At 40.8% G+C, this 27,073-nt stretch overlaps 1 protein-coding gene across 1 annotated transcript; it reads left to right on the top strand.

Annotated features, from left to right (window-relative positions):
• Window positions 1–335: 335 nt before the first annotated feature.
• On the top strand, window positions 336–27,073 carry LOC133353587 (sodium-coupled monocarboxylate transporter 1-like). Its single transcript, XM_061569950.1, has 17 exons — window positions 336–724; window positions 1,513–1,574; window positions 1,701–1,840; window positions 3,472–3,537; window positions 4,299–4,350; window positions 6,295–6,362; window positions 6,806–6,960; window positions 8,403–8,543; window positions 12,745–12,874; window positions 14,459–14,547; window positions 14,915–15,036; window positions 18,321–18,391; window positions 20,087–20,173; window positions 21,275–21,480; window positions 24,597–24,700; window positions 25,137–25,240; window positions 26,671–27,073. The coding sequence occupies exons 1-17, from the start codon at window positions 585–587 to the stop codon at window positions 26,776–26,778; spliced, it is 1,845 nt and encodes a 614-aa protein (XP_061425934.1). The 5' UTR covers window positions 336–584; the 3' UTR covers window positions 26,779–27,073.

Here is a 27,073-nt window from a genome sequence, read left to right as displayed (position 1 = left end):
TTCGTGGAAAAGAGACGTGCAGGTAGTGACCGGTTTTGACCGAAAAGGAGATAACGGTTCACTGAGAAACTGGGCAAATAATCGTGGGCTTAGTGTAGGGTGGGGTGAGGCGTGGGTATTCGTGGGTGCTCAGAAGGATGCACAATAATGTTTATTTTGAGTGTTGAACTATGTTTAAATTAATTACTTGTTTTCGAACAATCCAAGTTGGTGCCAGCGGAGTGAGTGGGAGAAGCGCAAAGCTTGCACGCAGCCAAGCAGCGAAACTACAGTTATAAGACAGACACAAATGTGAGGCAAATGCAGTACGAACACAACTTAGGGCAAAGGTACATAATAAACTCGTGAGAGCAGCGAAGAGATACGAACCAGGCACAGTACGTTGTGGGGCAAAGGTTAAAAGATCAGGAGAGAAAGAGTAACTTATTTAAGGATTTGAAGTGGAGTTAAACATCGCATTAGAAGCTTCTTACAGAGCAAATACGTTTGAGAAAATACGTCGCCATCGCTATCGAGGCAAACCAACACTGACTTCATATAAATGCAGTAACGTCATCAATCGCATTAGGATAAAGAGGGCAGAGATGGTCCAGACGAGCCAGTTTGGGACCTGGGACTATGTTGTTTTTGCCCTTATGCTGGTAATTTCAGCTTGTATAGGATTATACCATGCTTTCGCAGGTGGTGGACAGAACACCTCTGAAGATGTCCTTTTGGGCAGAAGGTAAGGGCAACATTAATATTCAGCGTAACATTATTATGAAATGAATACCACAATTACTATTATTTATGTAATGTATTACGTAAGTTAAATTATGTTTGCTTATGTGGTTTATATAATCCAGCTGTATCTGGGGTAGTGGAAGAAGTAATTTTTATCGAAGACACGAGACAAAAAATAACTGCATGATAGAATATTTTTTCTCACAATCGGAACAAGATGGGTCTTGGACAGTTTAATTCCAGCTCACCTTTGATTGAAATCCTGTTGATCACCGCAAGGATGGAGAGGCCACTAATAGCAATAGTATGGTGGCTTTTCCTTCATACCGGGCTATACAGGACCATCTTGTAGATACTCCCATCGTGCACATCACTTCATGATGCAGGAAACTGTGTGAATGTAGGCGATCGTTCTATTGTGGTTGAGAATCACTTTTGAGGCTGGGTTACTATTAAAGTTGTGGGTTACTGTTGAGGATGTGAGTTGGTGTTGAGGCTGTGGGTTAGCATTGATGGTGTGGGTTACGTAAAGAATTAAAGTTCAAAACATTTTCAGATTTTATCTGAAATAATGATCTTATCTGAAAATTGTTTCCAATTGATTCATACTAATAATTAGTATACCAGCATGTGTGAACATTACATTACACAATGCAGTGCTGTAGAGTCACAAATATAAAGACTTTGTAATGCCGAGGTTTAAACTACATTTGTATCTATTGTATCTATGTTACGTGGATCATAGCCGCTTTTGTTTATATTTTGTCGTGTTGATTTGTCACACTGCAGGCAGCTATCACCATATCCAGTGGCTTTGTCTTTAGCAGCAAGTTTTCTCTCTGCCATCGCTGGTAAGTTTTACATGTTACATGCAAAAGCATCCAGCAATGAATAAACAATGGCCTATACAGTTTGTTTTACTATGTTACCAAGAAGTATGTGAGAGCTAAGATTCTAACCTGTTTTTCGTCTTCTAGTGATTGGTCTCCCAGCTGAAATCTACATGTACGGGATAATGCATGTGCTCATGGGTATCGCCTGGATTTTTGCAATCTCAGTCACAGCATTCATCTATATCCCACTTTTCTACCGTCTCCAGCTCTCCAGCATATATAAGGTATGTAGAAATGTACTATAACCTTCATAATGCTGGTCTTAGTAGATACTATCATTACTGGTGGCTGAACCCCAGAAAGTTCACACACTGTCACTAAAGAGCTATGAGTTTTACACGCTTGCAAACTCTAGTTAACATTCTACTCTCCTGCTCCTCCATTCGATACCAAATAAAATAAAAACATCTCATATTTGCTCCTCTTAATTACCTTTGTATTCAAGTCTCACCCTATCGTGGCGTAATGTATTTTGGCCTCGTTTTTAATAAGTTGATGTATTTATTCATACCACTCGTCTACTTCTACATCTTCATGGCTTGTGGTTGGGATTAATATTTTAATAACCTTTAATAACCTTTCACTTTTGTATCTGAAACCTCTTCTTGGTTTTTTCGGTAAAGGCACGTAGAATGGAAATAATAAAATAATAAAAATAAAACATCATAAAATACAATTCTCACGACGTTTCGGCCACAACGCAAGCAGCCGTCCTCAGGTGAAGAACAGGTCTGTCGAAAAGACAGAATCTTCAGACTCTGTCGTGATAATTATTTTATTATGTTTTATTTTTATTATTTTATAATTTCCATTCTACGTGACTTTACCGAAAGAACCAAGAAGATGAATCCCCGCAGTCACGAAAGCTTTAAATCGAAATTTATCTGAAACCTCTATGTTTGATTCCCAGACAAACAATCTCACTCCTCTGTAATTACTGTCCTATCCACCTAAATGATAGGAAAAGTTGGCACTACTGTATTGAAATGTATGTGAGTTCTTTACTTTTATTATCACCAAATACATGCCAATGTATTTCTCTTTCCAGTTCCATCTCCAACATGATAGATAGAAAGATTGTATTCATTACGGCAGGAAGGGCCCAATGTATGTATGTATATTGTATGTATGTTGAACTTTTTTCGCACCATACGTTGCTAACCGTGCTACTGGGAGGTTAATACGTCACGATACAAAACAGCAGGTATCGGTACGTGCCTCACACGATTTGCCCGACAAAGTCCACGTGTTGTACGTAGCAATAGTCAAATCCAAGTGTAATTTTGTAACCCAGTGATTCCTAGCATACCCTTGTGCTAACTCTGCAATGTAGCTCAGGATCACAGCCATAACACCCAGCACCTCCGATTAGCATGGTTGGCTACGTACGGTGTGAAAGAAGTTCAACATACATATATCACACAGTGGATTGATTTTCTGGACATCGTCATCTAATCCAATCATCTAACTGAGGTCAGTAATATTAATTCCTAAGGACAGACGAGTACTTGCTTTAGGAATGTGATATTTCCATCACTGGGTGAAAACTATAAACAGAGATGAGAATTGTTTCACGCATTAATATAGTAACACTTGTTTGAAATATTAAAATTAAATCACTTCTTGTCTAAAATCTCCGCAATTGTTTCCGTTTCTTTACACAAAAGTTTAATAAGAAACAAGTCATTCATTCATCTAACATTCCCCAACTTTGAAGGTAGCGTGTTGATTTATATCCCATAACTACTCACGGTATTTTTCCACGCTAAATATTTTCAACAAGATAGATTAATTTAATATGCATATACTGCCAATATCTTTCTGAAAAAAATAACATTTGTTTGTGCAAATTCAGTACCTCAACACCAGGTTCAACCAAGCGGTGCGATACGGAGTGGTGTGTGCCTATTTCATGCACATGGTAAGTGGCACAGTGATTGACACAGTGCTTTCAGTTCCTGAGCATGTTCAACATGAGAGAGAAGTGATACCTCAACTGGTTCTATCCCTCACCGTCCCCCCCCCCCCCTTTACCAGCTCACACTGACGGCGATGGTCAATTAAATTCACGAACAAATAACTCCACAACTCCCGTGACTGACACAGCGTGGATAGGACTTCTTCCAGCAGTGGATTGATTAAATGGCTGGTATTCATTATTTTACCACGCTTTATGTTTTTGACAGCACTGATTTGCTCAAAGTCAAAGCGGTACAAGGACTACGTTTGACAAAGTTGACAGGCGTGAGACCGGCAGGGAGGAGCTAGGAGGGAATCATCGTGCTGCTGTGTATAAACAACTAAAAGTACTCATCAAACTCGTTTAATGCATGCGAAATGCAACTTGCAGCCATCAGTTCAAGAGGCGCAGCGCATATTTGTACATCTCATGCGGAATTAACATCACGGGTCTGTGTACATATGGTATATATGGTGATGATCATTATCAACAAATAAACGTAAATGTTTACACAACAGGACTGTGAGAGATGTCGATAGCCCGGGGAGTGGATTGACCGTGGCTACTAATTAAACCTCCGATTAGCACGGTTGGCTACGTACGGTCTAAAATAAGTTCAACATACATGAAAAGTCAACGTTATAAGCTAGCGTTTGATTACACGTTGAATGTTCTATATCATTTTAATACGGTGAAACGTGTAATCATGTTTCTGTTAACAGGTGCTGTATTTGGGGATGGTCACATATGCACCTTCGCTAGCGCTCAGTCAAGGTGAGGACACAGAAATAAGATGAATCTCAATGCAAGGGTTATGTTTCTGGCCACTCGCGGACCGTCAAACAGTAAAATGTTGGCACATCTAATGCCCCACAGTCCACACTTGCTCATCAGAACGTAATAAAATCACGTAATAAATACCTGCAATTGATGATGATTTGACAAATGTTTTACAAAGGGTTTAATTGATCATATGTCCTGGTTGCTGGTAGACTGAAGTAGACATGTGACTATTAGCCAAAGGCATTAAAATAATACATAACACTTTAACTAATGCAAAATGCCTGCCACCTCAGTAGCTTTTATTATGCAAGTGCTTTATTAAAGGGTACGTTTAATCATCATTTCACACGACATTCTAATGCCAAATTAAAACAAGCAATGCAGGGCACCAGAATCTGTAGTGTCGGATTATATGAAGCAAGATAAAATTACATTCTTCCATATACAGCTGCACTCACCTTTGTGCTTTGTTGTTCATGTTTTCTTGCAAGTCATCGAGCTCAATTGGCCATCTGCAATCTTAGCTAAGAGCAATTCCCTCACCACTCAAATAATACACACTGCATTTTTTTACTTCATCAAAGCACAAAACATATTATTGATTTAACTATCCAAAAACTAAATGTTCTATATTTTCTTCTAATACATACAGTGCTTCCGATTGAAAGGGTGGTCAGCCAAATGTGAACTCGCATGACAGGGTACATGTTAAGTAAACGGTATACCTAACACCCTTTGTCCTTCAGCAAATCCCCATGCCATTCAATGTCAACTCCTACCAACTCCACCCGCATCACCACTACCAGCTCACTACTTTGCCCAGAGGCGAAAGCATTCGTCTTGTCTTGCTTAAAGTGTTTGACTCTTTGACAACACCCCCCCCCCCCCCATTAAACTTGGTTTTCAGTCACTGCCTGAGAATATTTGACTGGCATTGTCATGAATAATCCCTGCCTCAAAACTAGACATTAATTAGCTAAAGTTCACGATGACGGTTCTAAAGCCGGAACCACAGTGTGGTGTTATCGGTACAAGAGGCAACATTACCGTAGTTGCGTGAGGTGGTCGGAGAGGGTATTCTTTTTTAATGAGCATGGAGACAATATTTTTGAGCATGGGGGTTATTTGACCATACTTCACCAAAACGGTCAGTGCAGGATGATGAAGATGGGGTATATAGACATTGGGGCACAGTATGGTATAACAATGTCATTTTCGGAACTGCCTTCTTCTAATGCTGTAGCCCCACAGCATATGACACCTATTTTATTTCAAAGTGGTAGTTGCCCATCTAAGCATTGTCCAGACTCAGCACTGCTTAGCTACCAAGATCTGAATAAATCAGGTACATTCCTGCTGATTTAGTCATCATGAATAACAGTCAAGTAAAATTGATCAAGTCCAACTAGCGATTGATGGATTAAATCAATGTTTTATTCAAGATTTTCTGCTGGTCCATAACCTAACTCCACCCAAGTTCGAACACGTTTCCATTCTGCAGAAATAGGTGTAGTGTGTAAGAATTTCAGAACCGTGCAGGATAAAGTTATAGAGAGATCCTCGTCAACACTGAGACATACGATGACTGGGTCTTTGAAGGGTTCGCATCATGATATAATGCCACCACTATACCATCTCAAAAACTAACATTTACAAAATACAATTTACCATTGCTTTGTCATTTTAAACACTACAGTCGTAAAGCAATGCTGTATTATCTTACTGTATTGTGCTTTGATAAAATGACAAAAAATATCATTGACGAACCAAAGTTAACATATTTACTTTATTTATAGGTTATGTTTTACTCTCTTACCCCAATTGTTCTATTTATGTCATGTGATGACAATAATTTCTGTAATATTGTTTTCCCAGGTATATGCCACTTAATTCCATTAGCTCCAGGTTATCATTGTGCTGTATTGTCTTTTTCAGTAACTGGCCTGAACATCTGGGTGGCAATCATGTCCACGGCACTTGTTTGCATCGCCTATACTGCATTTGTGAGTTTTATCAATTATAGTATGTGGTATACAGTACCTCGTTATCATACACGTTCGTGTAGGCAAGTTATAATTCACGAACGAGTGGTCCCAACCACTCGTGAGATTTATTCTAATTCTACCAACGCCCAATGTTGTAACTCCCTCATATACTCAGATGTAGATATCTTATCTTAAACCAAACTTATGCCATTTCTACAATGCCATAAGTCATTCTATACTCGGCTCCAGGACCGGTTCAGATATTTAGTTTTGACTTTCTTACCCCATAATATTACAATTGTTGTATTGATGTCATGTGATGAGAATCATTTTCTTGAACATTCTTTTCTCAGCTGTATATCCCATGCTGACTTATCATCGGTGCTCAATAACAGCAGTTGCCCCTCAACAGCATGTGTAGGCTACACAGAGGATTTCTGTATGTGTCTGTGTGTGTGTAGGGTGGCATTCGTGCTGTGGTGTGGACAGATGTGTTCCAGGCAGCCGTGATGTTGGCTGGCCTCTTGGCTGTGCTGATTCAGGGTTCTCTACGCCTCGGAGGCTTCTCCAACGTGTGGAGTGTCGCTCAGGCAGGCGGGCGCATAAACTTCTGGAAGTGTGTTCCTTATTCTCACTAAAACACACGCATGCATACTATTTGGTTTTTTCGGTAAAGTCATGTATGTAAAAATAAAATAAAATAAATGAAAACAACTAAATTAAATCACGACGTTTCGGGCACAACACAAGCGTCCTTCTTCAGGTGGGGACAACGTAGCGAAAGCATAACCGCTTAAGTGTGCAAGTGTGTCACACCGCTTAAGTGTGTAAGTGTGTCACACTTAAGCGGTTGTGCTTTCGCTACGTTGTCCCCACCTGAAGAAGGACGCTTGTGTTGCGCCCGAAACGTCGTGATTTAATTTAGCTGTTTTCATTTATTGTATTTTTACCTACGTGACTTTACCGAAAAAACCAAAGAGTATATGAATCCTTACAGTCACGAAAGCTTCAAATCTAGAATTAACACGCATACATAACATTAGAAATTAAGCGAAGAATACCTATAAATAACATATATGCAGCGTTATCAGTTGTAAGAGAAGCGATATCAATTGGGTGTTGGTGCAGGGGGCAGCACTCTGCTCTGAACCTGGTCAACTAGCTGTGAATGTGCTCTTCTGTTCTTGCGTATAGCAATATGTTCAGAAGCTCAATGCCAATGTCGAGGTCTGCTGGACATGAGATGGCTTCAGGAGAGAGTTCTGCGTAGTGTTGATATTGCGCCTATTGAAGAAGCACCGACTACAGTGGTCCACTAAATATGGTCCATATGAAGGAGATGTGCACATTGGCCTGTTGGTTTTCTGATGCAGTAGGTGGTTACTTCAGAATGTCAATATCGGGAAGTGCGCTGTTTGGGTCGTCGATGGGTATTTATTCTGGATGTCCGCACTATTGCAGGAAGTCACATTTAGGTCCTTAGAGTCCTTCAATGTCTTCTTGGTTCTTTTGGTAAGGTCACGTAGAAGGGAAATAATAAAATAATAAAAATAAAAGATAATAACATGTAAATTCTCACGACGTTTCGGCCACAACACAAGCAGCCATCCTCAGGTGAAGAAACAGAGCTGTCGGAAAGACAGCGTCATTCGTCATTGGGACGCTGTCTTTCCGACAGCTGTTTCTTTACCTGAGGATGGCTGCTTGTGTTGTGCCCGAAACGTCGTGAGAATTTTTATTTTAGTATGTTTTATTTTTATTATTTCCCTTCTACGTGACTTTACCGAAAGATCCAAGAAGATGAATCCCTGCAGTCACGAAAGCTTTAAATCGAAATTTAGTCCTTCAATGTTTAGTTGGTTCACTCACAGACCTCGTTCAATCGGCTCCTTGACCCTCACAAGGGCCTTTTTTATCAGCATTTAGCTCTACCGATCATAACTGAATTCGACTTGACGATATTGGAAATTCTGCTACCACCCAGCCACGTCAAATATTTATGCATTGAAAATAATGACAAGGTGACGATTGCAAAGTCTGGTTCTATCTGTTCAACAGCTTTGACGTTGACCCAAGGAAGAGGCACACGTTTTGGACAATTGTGGTTGGGGGCACATTCAGCTGGACGGCGACATACAGCTGCAACCAAACGCAGGTGCAGCGCTACTTGGCATGCCGGACTGAGCGAGATGCCATCAAGTAAGTTGCTGTGCTAGCTATCGGATCACTTTCCTGCCTTGACCACCGTCGTGGATTCATTATGCAGTCCCTTAGAGTAATTGAGATGTATGACATACCATTATAGGCAATCCTCATGTCAATGCACGTTGTTGTGTAACAACCTGGGATCGTTAGCTGTTGTGTATCCACCGCTGCATGAAAGCCTCCCGCTGCTGACACCAATGCCTAATAGTCGTGTAATGTAAAATCGACTTCTTGTACATGTACAGATATCACATCTCCATGGGGATCATCCTCTTGGGCACATACTTTCCGTTGGCTGACATTCCGTAGACCATCGACCATCATCCCTTCTCGTGATGTGTCCTGTTCAAGTCTCTAACGTGTGCTTGTTCCATAATCCATGTTTCGTTTTCTGTCTTCCAATGCATTCATAAGCATGCACCTATCCATACTGGTTTGTGCACTTTTCAGGGTTTTTTGTTCCATTTCTTTGTCACTTGTCTATGTTTCCGATCCACGTGGTAAAACGGATAATATGCACTGATTAAATACTGTCTTCTTACGGCACATTCGTATTTACAAAGGATAATATGCACTGATTAAAGACTGGCTTCTTACAGCACCTTGGTATTTTGCTTTTCAATATTGAGTTAAACTTTTTCATAAGTACTCCATCCCACTCTTATTCACATATTTCAAAACTTTGATCCCAATTCGCCTTCAATAACTTCCCAGGGTATAGTGCTGTGTTTTCTACTTGTGCCCCTCAGCAATTGTTTAATTTTGTTTAGCCAACATTGTACGTAAGTTTCGTCCATAATAAAGGTTGTAGGGTTAGATCGCGTAAGTATAAATGTGTCGAAACCCTACACCACCCGACACGTAAACAAAACCCAAAATAGTTACTTCAGCCCACCGGTGTGTTGAAAAGTGAATTCACAGCATTTACGATCTGAGTACGACGTGTCGCTGGTAATTGCATGCAGAATCATCAGGTGATTTGCCAGAATTGTGAAGCCCTCCACCTGCTTCCGGTCGTCAGCACGGAACCCAATCAGGTGCAGAGATCAGAGGCGGAGGAGGTGGGGGGGGTATTGTAATTATATACTAGATTAGTAATTAGTTCATTAGTATGTGTTTCCTCCATAAGGAATTGTAATATGTATTACTTAATCATACGCTTCCAGGCCGCACTAAGCCTGTAGCTGTCAGAGCGGTTAAAATTATTTGTATTTCTCTCAATTTCAATGGATTCTCTAATTAGTCTTGGCCAGTAATAATTTCGTCTTTGCACATAAATTTTGTACACATTTAGAGTATTTTTTGTTTAGCTTTTCAATTATGAATCAAATCTGTACATGACAAGAAAACCCACACATTTCAGAAATTCAGTTGCATTGGTTATTATAATGGCAGTCATCGGCAAATCTGAGATGACGAACTCTTACTCCATTTTATGGCTATGCCTTTATCCAGTCTAAATGGATTCTACAAATCACTTCGTAAGTGTAGTTGTGTCAACGTGGTGGTGATGAAACTGTTGGAATGGACTTTGAACTTTAGGGGATCCTGACTGCAACAATTGCAAAGATTAGCAGAAACATTGAAGCGATGGAGAGTTCCAGTGGCGTCAGCAGAATGGACCTTGAGACATTAATATATTGGCGGTACACTGATACGCGGTATAAAAAAAAGCAAAACATTTTATAAATAATTATTTATTCTCCAGCAGTCAGTGGCTCTGGATAAAGAGGAAAGACCCCAGCTGGGCCCCGAAGTGAGAGGGCCAGGAGGTATGCGGTCAACAATGCTTGACTCAGGGAGGAGGACGCCCCTGCCATGCATAGTCCCATGGGATGTTGGCTATCAACAACAAGGCAACTCCTATGACTAATTGGGAATGGGACGCAAGCGTAGGATTGATCACCCTGTCGCTGGCCGCCTTTGGGGAGGGTGTATAGTGTGAAAGGCCGAAACACCCTAGGAACCAAAGGTACACTACTGACGATGCGCTCCTCATGAACTCTTGGAAGTGCTTGCACAAAGGATAGTAACATCTCATCCTGTGTTCTTGGAATCCCACAATTCGCAACCCCGGTCAGAAAATCTTGATGTCGAAGCAGTCGGAAGACGAATGTTATGAGCAGCTGAACACGAAGCTTCACCAGTCTGTTGCCATATAGCACCCAGCCTGATGACGATTGGCTCCATGTTCCAAAGACAGATTTGGCTCGTGCCCTTGACTTGGTCAAAGGGTTCCTCAATTCATTTCCAGAATAAGTTCTTGGCGGACTGTGGCATCAAAATATTTAACACGTAGGCTTTCGCGACCAATATTATTCATAATCAACGTTTTTGGGTTAGATCGCGTTATTTGTAAATATTGTGGTTTCACGCTTCAACACACCGGTGGGTTAAAGTAGTGAACTATTTGTCTTTTCGATTTAAAGCTTTCGTGACTGCAGGGATTCATCTTCTTGGTTCTTTCGGTAAAGTCACGTAGAAGGGAAAGACAGACGCTGTCTTTCCGACAGAAATGTTCTTCACCTGAAGACGGCTGCTTGCGTTGTGGCCGAAACGTCGTGAGAATTATTTTATTATGTTTTATTTTTATTATTTTATTATTTCCCTTCTACGTGACTTTACCGAAAGAACCAAGAAGATATTTGTCTTTTGTCAACGTGACACTTTTTTGCTGATTGGCCGTGTCGGGAGGTGGAGGGTTACGACACATTTATAAATAACGCCATCCAACCCAAAAACGTTGATTATGCATCAAAAGATTATGACTCATGCCACACGTTCGAACGGGAAAGCAACTGCTGAATCTCCGGCAACTTCCGATGGAGAGTCTGCAGCTCACTCAATGAATGACTGATAAACAGATTTGATGATTTACATTTAGATTTTAGACTATTTCATGAGGACCGATGTGTTATGCTGCATAGGTGTGCCACCAATGCATCCATAGACACAAACACGTGTGTGTGATGTGTATGTATTAGAGGAGTATAACTGGTTACCTGCTCTGCGGATTCTAACCCCCTCAAATTGCAGAGGTGGTTTGGCCAAAAGCGTGACGGAATTTCAAACTTTACAGACCGGCTCCACATAATGTACATGCTAATAGAATGAGTCAGAAATAATAGTTTCATGAAATTTAAAATAAAATATGTCATTGCGATGTCCTGCCAGTATGTTAGCATCACCACCAGTACACCAGTAGCAGCTTTACTGTGAGAATTCCATTGCTTCGTGCTGATGTAGACACCGGAGGATATAAGGCGATTCAACAGTGTCTCCAAAATTATGAGGAAAAAACCCCTTATGAGTGACAATAGGTTGTACAGGAATACCTCGCACTTTTGTCTGGTTAGGGATCAGAGCATGGACGAAATTCAAAGCAGAGCCTTTATTTAGCTTGCAAATTGATTTTGGCTGGCGAAAAACGTGCATGCAAATAACTACAGTAACTATACAACACATGCGTGCGAAACCTAAATAAACAGAAATAAATTAAAAATAAACATAAAAATAAATAGCTTTACTATCACCACACTTAGGAGCCATTATGAAATATTAAAGCACAGAAATAAATATTTTGCAGTAATCACAAAAATAAGCACAGTATGAATACTGTACACGTGTTTTATAATCACGAAAATAACTATGAACACTGTAGTGTGATATTGTTATCACAAAAATAACTATTAATTTTTACAGTGTAATCACAGAAATAAGTACAGTATTAATTATATATGAATAAACACAAATATAAGATTCTAGATTTGAAGCTTTCGTGACTGCAAGGATTCATACTCTTAGGTTTTTTTTCGGTAAAGTCACGTAGGTAAAAAATATTATTTTATTTTATTTCCATTATTAACTTTTAATTTTATTTTTTACCTACGTGATTTTACCGAAAAAAACCTAAGAGTACAAATATAAGAGACGCTCACTGAACAACTTCTATTCAAAGACTGAACAAAAAAGATGGCCCGTGGCGCGAACGTCGTGGAGGGGTTTGGGATGAAATTGAACGAAAGAGGAAAACTTCGTGAACGAAATTTAAAATGTGGTGATAATTGAAAACGGCCGAAAGAGCGAAGGTCAAGTGGACAAAAGTCCAGGTATCGCTGTATGTGAATACGGGTCTGGTAATACTACTGTGGTGATGGTGAGGATGATTTTAAGTGTGGTTTGTTTCCTGCGGCAGGGCGGTGTTCCTGAACCTGTTGGGCATGTGCGTGCTGCTCGTTGTGGGAGATCTGTGTGGCCTGGTGATGTACGCCTGGTATTCCGAGTGTGACCCTTTGAAGGCAAATATAGTGGACAACTCTAATCAGGTGAGTGCCCTTGTGCATGCAACATTTAAGGGTCTTAACACGTAGGTTTTTGCAGCCAATATTATGATTCATAATAAATTTTTGGGTTGACATTGGTCAGATCAATACATGGTCTAACCCAAAAATGTATCTGACATTGGTCAGATCATTATATTGCCTAACCCAAATATCAATAATGATATGACGATCTGTTTCGGCCATATTCAACACATATTTCACTTTAACTCTTCTCTATATTGATATTTACGCGTGTGTTCACGCACTTTTATCCACTGAACTATTATTAGATAAATGCAGATAAAAGGATGACGTTTCCACCACTTCCAGGTTATTCCTCTTACCCCATATTTGCACGAACAATATGGTTAATTGCATACGTCCATGAGACCTACTTTTGGGTCACATCTGATGGTAAAATTTGTGGATAATAGGATGAATTTGCCGTCAACTTCTGGGTTAATTAAAGTGTTTCACTTTATATCAATTGTAATGTTTGTGTTCGACAAAACCAAAAAGGCATTGCTAAACATTATGGTTAATGTTTATAGGTAATGACATTACAGTTTATCCATGTTGTGCTAGAGTCCCTAACTCACAAATGGAATTCCATTAACACAAATCCAGGGTTTATAAACTAAGTCAACAGTGGATGTTTTATGTAGAGACGAGCTTGTTTGCCCGTCCTAGGACAGAAGCTGTAATATTTACGAAAAAATTTAGCAGAGTATAATTGTATCTTTTGTCAATTTAATGGCAGTGAATCTTGCACAAAAGTATGTCAACAAACATTTCACTGCATTTCACTGAAGACCAGCATTATTGGCAGTGAATCTGGCACAAAACGAAGTCATAAAACACTTCACTGCAGTTCACTGTAGCACTGTATTATTGGCAGTGATTATTGCACAAAACTACGTCATAAAACACCTCACTTTACGTCACTGTAGCACTGTATATAACTGACCTTCAATTTGTTCAAATTAACTGCTCTGATACTATATTTCGGTTGCTGGGGTTGAAAGAAATTGGAATTCAATACAATATCTGCAAAATCACCGAGAAATGTATATTTTACCATAATGTAAAAGCATGAATTAGACTTACCTTTTGTCTGTTACAAATATATTTTTATTACAGTATGGCTACTGAAGTCAAGTTATGAATGTGTGTATATTTATATATATTTCCCACCCTGGTAATGTTAGACTTTTAATACAACAAGCTAATGTGTACATGTACGGCCCTTTCAATCCATTGTAGGATGAGGGCCTCTCTATGCCTTGTGGGTCATGGCGGTTATTTCACCATACTTCATCATGTTGCTTTATGGGAGTTGTGAAGGCAGATAACATACAAGTACAGTACAACAATTAAGTTTGCTGCACTGCACTATGCTGCCAAACACATAGCCCAGTCAGCCCTATGACAATCTGTTTTTCCATGATGGTCACCCATTCAAGGCTATTATTTAAACAAAATAAATTCAGTAGTTATAACACCGAGGCAGGCAGTGAAAATGTGGTGGAAAACATATATTTTAAGCACTGTTTAATGTGTTCCATTATTTATTTACATTTTTCACAGTTGATGCCTTCCTTTGTAATGGAGCTCTTAGGAGATCTGCCTGGACTGCCAGGCCTGTTTGTAGCAAGTGCATACAGTGCAACATTAAGGTGAGACCATCATGCTCATGCTCTCTACTCCTCGAAGTAATATTCCATTTTACACCCTCTCCATGCATATCATTCTTATGGATCCCACAGAACGGTATGTAACATTCCTTTGACAGAGAATGCTAGTCTGCAAGTATCGACTAGAATAGCTATTATCATTTATGACCTCAAGAATAAAATCTTGTTGATCTAATAAGGTATCAACGGCTTGCAGTACAGTTGAAGCGTGTTTACAATCTACAAATCACGTTTATATATGACAAATGTATGATTTATATACAAATAGCCAATGATATTATAATAATTAAAATTGTACTTGTGTTAAACATTAAATACCGCTGTTTTATCTCCCCGCGTTTCTCAAAAGTACAATTTCATCTGGAATCAATTCCATGTCGACTGTTGTGGTTGAAGACTTTCTCAAGCCATTCTGGGGAGGCTGGCAACACATCAGCGTAAAGAGACGGGCACTCATCTCAAAACTGCTGGGTCAGTAACACAAAGACAAAGATCCCCCATATAGCCTAAACAGACTATTGGGGCAACTACTGTTAGAGAGCACCTATGAATGTCGGCACGGCGCACGAGGGGGTTGGTGGCCAACACCACGCCCGGCCGCCTTTGTCTCCCTAGTAGCGATGTTTACACACCGTACCGAATACTAATTTGAGGCTGAGTCAACCTAGGGGAGGCCCAGGACCGGTTTAAATAATCGTCACTGGTGTTGGCCGGTGAGCGGGAATCGAACCCAGGTTGCCGGGTTCATAGCACAGTGCGCTAACCGCTGCACTACCGCTCAGTAACACACACACACATACCTACACACTGCTCCTCACCCCTCCTACACTTCATTACACACTGTGAGTTGCCCCATTACTACTCCGCAGCGCAACCCAGATTAACAGCCTCATAACATGTGGCATCATTCCCACCACTCCGTTCTCACAACCTCGCTCTTGCAACTCCCTGTGGCCTCATAGCACACCCAAGAAGGTGCTCTTTTACCGGGCAGTAAACCAGGTGGTGGTGATAATTGTTTTTTTACTCCTTTTATCTGGCAACAAAACTGACACCTTTTTTACAAGGAGTCATGTTTGCATTGACCACAATGCCTGCGGTTGGAATGCAAACAAAAAACACAACTCTGATAATGTATGCATTGTCCTTGAAATTGATTGGTCCACACCCGAGACAGCTTTTCTTAGAGCCTAGTCTCACATGGTGTTGGACCAGATGACGCCAAAAGGCGCACAACTCAAAGACAATGCACCATCAGAGTCTGAGAGCTTGGGGTAAGCATTTACACCATTGGAACCTCCTTTGCCAGTAGCAAAATATTATAATAGTTTTTTTTTTACCCTTTTATCTGGCAACAGGTGGTGGTGATTGAAAAGTTGATAACAGCCATAATTTTACTAACACTTGAACAAATGTTATTGTTCGGGTATCTTAGCTTATTCTGCGTGTTTTTAATCTATATTTTATATGAGGATTTTGCAACTCTTCTAAGGTACATACATTTTGTTCAAAGAGGTATGTGCTTTTTTATGCTTATCAATGCATACTAACAGATATGACTCCACCCTACAGATAAAGGAGTAGACAAACAAAACTTTATGCATGAACGCTTTGAGCCTCAGAAAGCATTAAAAATGTAAATGTTTATAATGAACTCTCCTAACTGACACAGTAAGGTAACTAATATCTCATTTCCCTGGTGACCACATGACATCACGACTCTCTGTGGTCAACCAGTGCAAAGCATTTCAGCGCACATCTTAGCGCACCTTTGATGGCACGGACTCACATTTAAGACCATGCGGACTCACATTTGTGAGTATGGCCTGAGACGAGCCAGGCTTCACCGCAATTTAAGCGTGTTGGGGAGATGATGGACAGGCCCCTGGCGAGAGTTTGTAAATAAAAATGTGAAGCCGCATTGACGTCACATTACGGATCCCAAAATCATTGCTGAAAACTGAGCATCCACATAAGCTGTTTATAATACTACATTATTGCTTGAACAACACGAGTGCTTTATAACCGACATACATGAGGAGTTGCCACGTTTTCCACAGACCAAACCTGGACATATCTCTCAATCAGCCTAGGTCTATCAAACTGTGCAGTATATTATAAGAAATGTCACGAGAATTCCATTCCACCAGATCTCAGTACAAATCAATTATTGCCACCTGAACACAGGTTGCAATTCCCAGACTTTGTTGGGTTAAACCCAGACAGGTGGTAACCCTAAACTTATACCAGATTTTAAAATGCTACCCAACATACATTACATAGATCTTGCTGCATCATGACTAAAGCTTTAAAAAGGCAAACGTGGTTTAATACCATGGTAAACAAATACAGAAATATAACATATCAACGTTATAAAAGCATCAGTATATTACGAACATTTATTCATTGTTAATGATTTAAAGCATTGAAATTTAAATAAAATACACATATACAGTATTTCCTAAATATTGTGTTAGATCTTCTTGGTTCTTTCGGTAAAGTCACGTAGAAGGGAAGTAATAAAATAATAAAAATAAAACATAATAAAACAATTCTCACGACGTTTCGGCCACAACGCAAGCAGCCGTCCTCAGGTGAAAACCAGGTCCGTCGAGGCGACAGAGTCTGAATGAAACAGCACACGAGCTTGGAGCATATATATAAGCTGGGCGCATTGACAAAGGAATTTGCATATCAAAAGGAATTTAGCATATTTATGGGAAATGCAGGAATGTGATTAGTACTGCATATGCATGTGCATTATGCAGGATTAACAGCATCAAAGGGAGCTGCAGTTACTGCTGCTGCTGCTGCAGTTGCTGCTGCTGCTGCAGTTTCTGCTGCTGCTGCAGTTGCTGCTGCTGCTGCAGTTGCTGCTGCTGATGTCATTAGTCGACATGCAAAAGTTTGTCATTTTTATTCACCAATTTGGCTGTTTGACAATAATTGGCAAACAGCCAGTTATCGGATAAACTTTGCCCATCCCCACTCTCCACCATTGGACAGGGTATGGGTTGTTCAAATGTTCATTCCCACAGAAAGACAATGATTACCTTCATGATGTCAGCCATCGGGCAAAGTCCTTGTAATGTGTAATCACTCGTTCATGCACACGTGAACATCGCGTCCTTTTCTCAAGTTGTCGCTATGCAACGGATAATAAATATAATTACCCACTTAGAGTTTATCGAATTTCTGTGCATTTATAAAACATATGCCTCCCCCTCCCTCTCTTTGCCGTGTAGTTTGTACACTTGTGATAAGTGTGGATAAGATGGAATGATCCTCTAAGCTGAATGCGGCAGTCACGTGCAGTTTATTCTATTGAACTTTACTTTATTATGAGTGAGTGATGTCCGTATCGTAGCAAAAAGTAAAGCTCTCCCCTATTGGAATATGAACATTGAGGAAACAGTTTGATGAACTCTATTGAACTTTAGCAGTTGGAGTATATGGAATCATTGGTAATGCGGGCCACTGCCATGCATATGTAAGAGCATATATGAACAGAACTCCATTCTGTCGCCACATAAAAAAAAAATGTATAGCTCCATCAGCTTATTGGTTTCCCAGACCAATATTATCCAGCAGCATTTGTTCATGGAAGCCTGACTCTTCTGATGAGATATAGAACGTCCAAATCGATCCAGAGTTGTTTTTATTCTGTGTTGAATGCTAATTGCTTTGAAACAAATACTTGCGTCGACAAATGAGTAACTGGAACAACTAAATGTACCTTTGTTAAATTCCAACAGCCGTGTTCTTTGGTTTGGTCACTATTGGTGTGGCTGGTGTTGCATCGCTGTTGCAAGGAAACATCATACAGGTAATTTAGTTTTAACTGTATTTATCAAAGACATTATACAGTGGTTGCTTGACTCTTTGGTTTATAATGCTGAACATAGTGAAACTGGATATCGGGAGGGTGTTTACACGTTCGGATACATTATTCAATAATTTATTCGACACATAGGTGGAGTTTGACTTTGATATTTGGGGCGGGGGTGGACAGGGGTTCGCTTTGTCTCTCAAATCAGGAATCATTTGCAAAATCAGGGAAAATAAATTTATAAATGTGCCTAGTTGTGGTGAGGGGTGCGTCCCCCCCCCCCCACCCAGTGCCCCCCCCCCACCACACTCCACCCATGATTACACAGGTTAAAGGTCAAGTAGAAACCCTGCAGTTGCTTATGCCACTGCTGGCAGATGGGCCTCCACTAGCAAAAGCTCTCGAGAGCTCCTCCAGAGGTTAATTGGCCTACTCGTGCATTGCTGGTCAGACGTTTTGGAAGAGGTGGGATTACTCAAACTTTACCCACCACACACAACCTGCCGATCAACCTCATTGCACGTGTAGTCCTTCTAAATTATGTTTTTTGCTGATTCAGTGACAGTATTGTTAAGAGTTTTTACATTAAATGTTGCATCAGCGAGGAAATAACTATTTAACAACAGTTTCTGTCACCAGAGCTTTTCATAACATAATTAAATGTAGTAGTTTTTATATTTTTTTTATTTCTACACGATCCAATGATCTATAAATATAAAATAGTTTACATATACTGTACAATGTTTAAATTCCAACTACAAAATGCTCTCTGTGAGAGTTGGCCAGATAGCTCAGAGGTCAGAGTGCTTTCCCTGCACCACTATGGTCTGGGTTTGAGTCTCGTGTTGAATTTGCTACTTCACTTAATTTGGCTAGATTCCAATAATTATAATTATTTGTCATGCAATGAATACCGCTCTGTAGCAAATTGAGTGGGGAATTGCTGCTGTATCAGAAGTCATTCAAGATATTTCAGAAGTAGTTCTATGGTGTCCACTTTCATATACTGTTCTCTATGACAGGGTGCTGCACTTGTCTGAGGGTTTGAAATTTATATTTTGTCTCATTACATAACACCAATAGCAAAATCGGGATGCTTTGTCGGGTCAGTATAAACGCTTAGTTGTTGTTTCATGACTTGTCCTTGTTCGAATTAAATTTTAATGCCTGAAACCTACGTGATGCATTTGTTATGCAAATGTATAATAGTCTGTTCAGCAATCACGTCCAGTTTGAGTTAATTGTATTTGTTAACCAGTTGCCTAGATATTTCATAAGAGAGATACATGGTGAGTGAGCACAACAAAAACAAAGACAAAAACGAAAATTTCGCAGAGAAACGAGTAAAGAATTCTCAGGTGATGATGAGGTTGTGGGCGTGTACATTTTTGTACCATAACCCAATACAATGTTAACAATTACAAAAAAGGTGCATACATACTGCATTGAGCATACAGCATTTCATGAGCAAAATCTACTTTAGTATGAAGACCTACAAATACTGTGATGCATGAGCGTCGTTCTCTTATGAGATAATATCGACTATAATTACATTGGTGACAACATAGCCCCATTCCTAGCACGACTGGTGACCACATAGAGTTAGATTTGGTTCAAGGGTAAGTGTGTTGTGGATTGCACTTGTTATACTTTGGTCAATGGCTTCCGTTGTGTCTCCACTGCTGTCTGCAGGCATCCCTCAGTTTTACTGGGATCATTGGTGGTCCTGTCCTCGGAGTCTTCACTCTGGCTGCTCTGTTGCCATTTGCCAACTCCAAGGTTTGTTTGGGCAGCGCTGTGCTATGTGCCGTATTCTTATTATGATTCCAAGTCGATGCTATTCTGCTACTTAGTATATACACAATTTCACAACATTGTGTGAATAGTTGAATCTAAAATATAGTTAGCTAACGAAATAATAAGAGAAATTCAATCACTGCACCAAATCATCAGCCATTGTCTATCCATGGATGGATTAAAGCCATTTTGATGTTCCTTATGGTCCTGCAACACATCCAACTTCTGAATGTGAGCTAATATCATTACTCCATAACACTGGTCAACACACTTCTTCTGGCACAAGGTAATTTTGGGGTGCTGATTCCAAATCTAGCATCAGTTTTTGTCTATCACATCAGGTTCTTGAGATATCAAATATTGCATTTTCAATAAAAACTGCAGAAGTAAAATATTAAATAGATGTGGATATCTACATTAAATTATATTATAAACACACTATCCTTAAAATACAGCACCATATTTTAACACTAAATCAGTCACTGCCTCGCAACAACTTGCAATCATAAGTGACAGGGTTAATTTCGGGTAAAATCAATGAAAATGGGGTATGCCGATAGCATAAAATGATGTGATAGAGCAAATCTGAGATCAGATTTGGAATCAGCACCCTGAATTAGTCTAAAACAGCTGCAAAAGTCCAGGCCAGAAAAAAATGTTTTTTTTTGTTGACCAGTGTAATGAACTCAATTATTTGATGATTTGGTGATCATTGCTCCATCTCTGAAATTGTTCTCTCAGGTCTGTGGGCTGTGCTTGTCAACCTTGTCCTTCGAGAGCACCCCACCTTGCAATGTGTCATCTTCAAGACCTCTTAATTTTCTTAAGAGTTAAAAAAAATGTCTCTAACGTTTTGGTTTGCTAATTCATGCGCTCCTCGTTCTGTCTTTCATTTTTCTTCTGAACATGCACGTTTAAAATGCATTTGCAATGTTTTTTTATTAATGTAAATTTTGTAACTGAATCTTAGGAATCCTATTGTAAGATAAATAAGGTTTTAAATATAAGTCTTTGCCGGCTGCATATATTTTGTATTGTATTGCGCATAATGAATGGTTGTAAACTTGATTTTATTTTTGGTAGGGTACATTTGTAGGGCTCATCACAGGACTGGTCCTATCTCTCTGGGTTGGTCTTGGTGGTCAAATCTACCCACCCACTGCTGAATTCACCGACATTCTGGACATAAGCGTGGCTGGGTGTTCACTCAATACGACCAACATCACAGACATTGGCCAATACAGCACAATAGCCTCCCTTGTGAGCACTGCCAACCCATCAAATGAAAGGTATGTCATTACCTTGAAGAGAAGCTAAACATGACTAACATTGTCCCCATACTCAAATAAGCATTGGTGGTGCTTAGGTCTGTTGGCAGCCAATGGTGGAGCAAGGATTTTCAGGTAGCGGGGCAAACTTTCCAGCAATGAAAAATTATAGGAAGCTGTTAGTAAGGACTTGTCCCTTGCTTTTTATTCGACGCGTGTGCGGCGATGATTGATCGAGGGTCGAATTCGAACCATGTGTAATCGGCATCGCACTCGCTGAAGATGTTTGCCTTCAGGGAAGTCGTGTACTGTATACGCAACTGCTCACAATTCTGTGAGTCACGTATAACTGCTTTGCCTTGACTTATTGCAAAATGATGGACTCAGACTATTGTTCTATCATCTCATAGCGTCCCTGGCACATAATAATATTCTACACAGTGGCAGTGGGGGTCGCAAAATGCCGATTTATTACTAATATACCCCAATGATCTGATCGAAATGAGGGATTTCGATCGGATCATTGGGGGGGCACGTGCCACCCCACCCACCCCACTTGCTCCGCCAGTGTTGGCAGCCCTGAGCCAACAGTGGAAATTCCTCACTACGATGGAGCATGACTCTCCATAAACAACGATCGTTGACTAGCAGCACATGGGATTGTGGGCTAAGTAGGTCCCTGGGCGAGATATGAACTTCCAACCTTCATATGTTGAGCAGAGTGCTCTACCACAGCACTAGACATGAAAATGCATAGTCCTTGATTTCATTGAGTATCATTGGTGTCGCACCAAATTGATAATCACTGCTGGGACACAACTTTTTACAAAAGGCAGGGCTGTACATTTAAAAGTGACATTCCACTTCAAAGTGATTTTACTTTTCTAAAGATACTGTGCTGATATGCCTTCTGTAGCTCGACTCACACCAGTCTGTAGTGTTTTTTAATACATTTTATTAGCAAATGTATAGACTGCATTTTGGGACAAGTGTTTTCTTTATCAGAAAGACAGTTGTATAGCAGTTGTTAAATACAACTCCGCTTTCAACAATATATTAACTTGACCTAACTTTTGAATGTGGGAATGACACTTCAATTTAGAGTCGATGATAAAAACCCAAGTACTTGTTCTTCTCCACTTGTTCAATTTGTTGATTACATGGAGACATAACCTGGGTTGGAAACGTGGCAGGATTTCCTTTATTAGAGAAAAACATGACTTTGGATGGATTTGCATTCAGAACCAATTTGAGGGAAATACAGTGCGGGAAAAAAGTATTTGATCCTCTGCTGAATTTGTACGTTTGCCCACTGACAAAGAAATTATCAGTCTATAATTTGAATGGTAGGTTTATTTGAACAGTGAGAGACATAATAACAACAACAAAATCCAGAAAAACACATGTCAAAAATGTTATAAATTGATTTGCATTTTAATGAGGGAAATAAGTATTTGACCCCTCTGCAAAACATGACTTAGTACTTGGTGGCAAACCCTTGTTGGCAATCACAGAGGTTAGACGTTTCTTGTAGTTGTCCACCAGGTTTGCACACATCTCAGGAGGGATTTTGTCCCACTCCTCTTTGCAGATCTTCTCCAAGTCATTAAGGTTTCGAGGCTGATGTTTGGCAACTCGAACCTTCAGCTCCCTCCACAGATTTTCTATGGGATTAAGGTCTGGAGACTGGCTAGGTCACTCCAGGACCTTAATGTGCTTCTTCTTGAGCCACTCCTTTGTTGCCTTGGTCGTGTGTTTTGGGTCATTGTCATGCTGAAATACCCATCCACGACCCATTTTCAATGCCCTGGCTGAGGGAAGGAGGTTCTCACCCAAGATTTGACGGTACATGGCCCTGTCCATCGTCCCTTTGATGCGGTGAATTTGTCCTGTCCCCTTAGCAGAAAAACACCCCCAAAGCATAATGTTTCCACCTCCATGTTTGACGGTGGGGATGGCGTTCCTGGGGTCATAGGCAGCATTCCTTCTCCTCCAAACACGGCGAGTTGAGTTGATGCCAAAGAGCTCCACTTTCACCGAGTTGTCCTCTGAATCATTCAGATGTTCATTGGCAAACTTCAGACGGGCATGTATCTGTGCTTTCTTGAGCAGGGGGACCTTGCGAGCGCTGCAGGATTTCAGTCCTTCACGGCGTAGTGTGTTACCAACTGATTTCTTGGTGACTATGGTCCCAGCTGCCTTGAGATCATTGACAAGATCCTCCCGTGTAGTTCTAGGCTGATTCCTCACCGTTCTCATGATCATTGCAACTCCACGAGATGAGATCTTTTATCGAGCCCCAGGCCAAGGGAGATTGACAGTTCTTTTGTGTTTCTTCCATTTGCGAATAATCGCACCAACTGTTGTCACCTTCTCACCAAGCTGCTTGGCGATGGTCTTGTAGCCCATTTCAGCCTTGTGTAGGTCTACAATCTTGTCCCTGACATCCTTGGAGAGCTCTTTGGTCTTGGCCATGGTGTAGAGTTTGGAATCTGATTGATTGATTGCTTCTGTGAACAGGTGTGTTTTATACAGGCAACAAGCTGATGTTAGGAGCACTCCCTTTAAGAGTGTGCTCCTAATCTCAGCTTGTTACCTGTATAAAAAACACCTGGGAGCCAGACATCTTTCTGATTGGGAGGGGGTCAAATACTTATTTCCCTCATTAAAATGCAAATCAATTTCTAACATTTTTGACATGCGTTTTTCTGGATTTTGTTGTTGTTATTCTGTCTCTCACTGTTCAAATAAACCTACCATTCAAATTATAGACTGATCATTTTTTGTCAGTGGGCAAACGTACAAAATCAGCAGGGAATCAAATGCCCTTTTCCCTCACTGTAAGCGCATGCTGAATGAGACCAAAATCACTTTGTAATGGCAAATATACTTCTTTTGGTGAGTTTCCAATTACCATTATGGCAGTAGTCGACAACACAATTGTTGATATCAGAGTATTTCAGTTCCTTCTGACCAGCCTATATTACAATCAATTATTTTGTGTATTAATTATGATCCATCTTTTTTTCCCCCTCCCAAATCTTGCCAACCTCCAAAACATACACACGCTCACGTCTCTTCCCACATCCGCTGCATGTCCTGCTGGGTACACGTGCACAACTGCCACCAATGTGCAGGCCGACAATTGCAGACACATTCTACTCCATCTCCTATCTACACTACAGCCTAATAGGTTGGCTGGGAACTGTGCTTGTGAGCATTGTGATAAGCCTCGTAACAGGTGGGTGCTGGATACTTTGCATTGTATACACACACAAGCTCAATAATGGTGCATTTACACTGCTCCCTTTGCAACAATAACAATATGTATTTTAACTCATATTATGGTTATGAGAATAAATATTGGAATACAGTGCTCTGATTTTTGTTTTGGATTGTAATGCCTCTTGATCTGCCTGATGTCCGTCGTTTTGCTCCACTTGCGGGGATCTTCTTTAGACTAAAATATTGTTAGTATATTATAGCACTGCATAGTAAGCCAAGTATCTTCTAGAAGGGGATACTCTAGTAGAGGCCCTTCCTCCAGCAGTGGTGTGAACAAGACATTGCAAGGCTGCACATTTATTTTTCCCTTATTAATATATTCCTCTGTTTTTTTAAAGTAACAAACACTTAATTTCACTTAATGCTTGACTGTGGTATGTCGATTTATTTAGGAGGAAATTCTAAACGCCACATTGATCCAACGCTCCTCGCTCCTATCTACCACAAAGTTCGCGAGGCCCTGTCCTGCCGCTTTGGCAGTGGAGATCAGCTGAAGGTGGGACGGATGTCTGGTTTGGACACCTTCACTCCCACTGCACTCGTTTCGTTAATGCCAATTGCATAGATCTTAGAGAATGCGCAAATGGTCCCATCATGACCAGTTGCATAACCACGGGTGGCGGTGATGCTGAAGTGTAAAATAGTGCTGAACTGCAAAAGTGTTGCAGAGAGTAGTCCCAACCCGAAACTTAACGAAAGACCTATCCACACCTTTTTACAACGGATGGTTGTGTCACATGAACAGAACGATTACTGCACCCCGTGAGTGCCAAAACCAGTTAAAATCGGTGGTTGGCAATCAAACTCGGGTTTCTGTGTTCAGAGTGAAGTTAGCGAAACATAACACCGCTGCTCTACAATAAAAAAAAACATTTTAATGCTGAATTGGATACCCTATGCAAAGGCCTTTGGTTGGCTTACACAAATGCAAACAAAGACAAAGATCCATCTTATAGCCTTAAACTGATTGTTGGGGCAAGTGCTGTTAGCAAGCACCTATGAAGGCCGGCACAGCAGACGAGGGGGTGGGTGGCCAGCACCACGTCCCGAGTGGTGATGTTTACACACTGCACCAGGTACTCATTTGAGGCTGAGTCGACCTAGGGGAGGGCCCAGGACCGGTTCAAATAATCGTCACTGGTGTTGGCCGTTCGCCTGGTCCATAGCGCAGCACGCTGTCCGCTGTACTACCGCTCAAAAACGCACACATTCATCACACCAATAAAATACATTTTACTGGTAGGAACCTCATGGTTACACCAGCCCACAGGGGATTATTGTATCCGTCCGTCGTGCATACAAAAATGGGAGGGGTGGGGCTGGGTGGAGAGGGGCTGGGTGAGGAGGGTGGGGAGGGGGAGGGTGGGGAGGGGCTGGGTGGGGGGTGGGAGGGGTGGGGCTGGGTGGGGAGGGGCTGGTCACCCCGTGGTGTCCTTATAAAACTCAACGTTTAACCTACTCACGCCGGCTTGTGCCCGCCCTCACAGTCGGCTATATTTGCGGAATACACCACGCCGCCCTTGACCCTGACCATTGACCGAGCAACCCAACGTTCCTACCAGCTCCCTCCGCAGGAATGTGTTAGACCCAGTCTTAGTAAGTGCAAGTATTATCGAACCATGCTGCTCTTAATACAAAACCTGGGTTGAGAGAGCTCTGTGGCACACACTGCTCACGGGATGTTTGAACAGTGTGGAGCCTTTTCAAGACAAGCCCATTTCTGAACATCTCTCATATCACTGTTGGATCTGGTTCGTCCACACTTGATGACATGGAAGCAGTTAGCTTGTGCAAGCATGCACACAGAACAGTTCATGCGTTTTCAGGTAAACTGTGTCGTCTACATCTGTTTTGTAAAACCCACAATATTCACCATATATTAAAATACTCAGTGATAACAATATTCTTATGCATTTGTGTTTTCAGAAAAACTGCGTTTTTGAAAACAATGAAGAGCATCATGAAAAGAATTCCCTTGACAAATACAGTGAGATCTGGACTTCGGATACCACCATTGCCTCTTCATATCTGTAATAAAATGTGTAGCTACAGATAACGAATCAAATCGATTCGTATGTGATGGCTCTTGAATACTTTGAGGTGCAGCTATGGAAAAGCCAACAAAGTCCTTTGCATGGAACATCCAATTCAGTAATGCTATCAGAGAACAATAAAGTTATCCAATTGGAACCTCCTTTGCCAGTAGCAAAATATGATCATTGGTGTTTTACCCTTTTATCTGGCAACAAAACTGACACCTTTTTTACAAGGAGTCGTGTTTGCATTGACCACAATACCTGCGGTCGGAATGCAAACAAAAAACACAACT

This window comes from Lethenteron reissneri, chromosome 44 (genome assembly GCF_015708825.2).
Source record: "Lethenteron reissneri isolate LAM-NWPU_2019-01 chromosome 44, ASM1570882v1, whole genome shotgun sequence".
In the NCBI taxonomy this organism is placed as follows: Eukaryota; Metazoa; Chordata; class Hyperoartia; order Petromyzontiformes; family Petromyzontidae; genus Lethenteron; species Lethenteron reissneri.
Note: the sequence above shows the minus strand (reverse complement) of the source record. Positions and strands in the feature narration are given on the sequence as shown.

Coding starts and splice junctions, on each gene's coding strand:
- LOC133353587 (XM_061569950.1), top strand. CDS start 585: ATGGTCCAGACGAGCCAGTTTGGGACCTGGGACTATGTTGTTTTTGCC. Junction 725..1,512: donor GATGTCCTTTTGGGCAGAAG/GTAAGGGCAACA, acceptor GTCACACTGCAG/GCAGCTATCACCATATCCAG. Junction 3,538..4,298: donor GTGCCTATTTCATGCACATG/GTAAGTGGCACA, acceptor TTCTGTTAACAG/GTGCTGTATTTGGGGATGGT.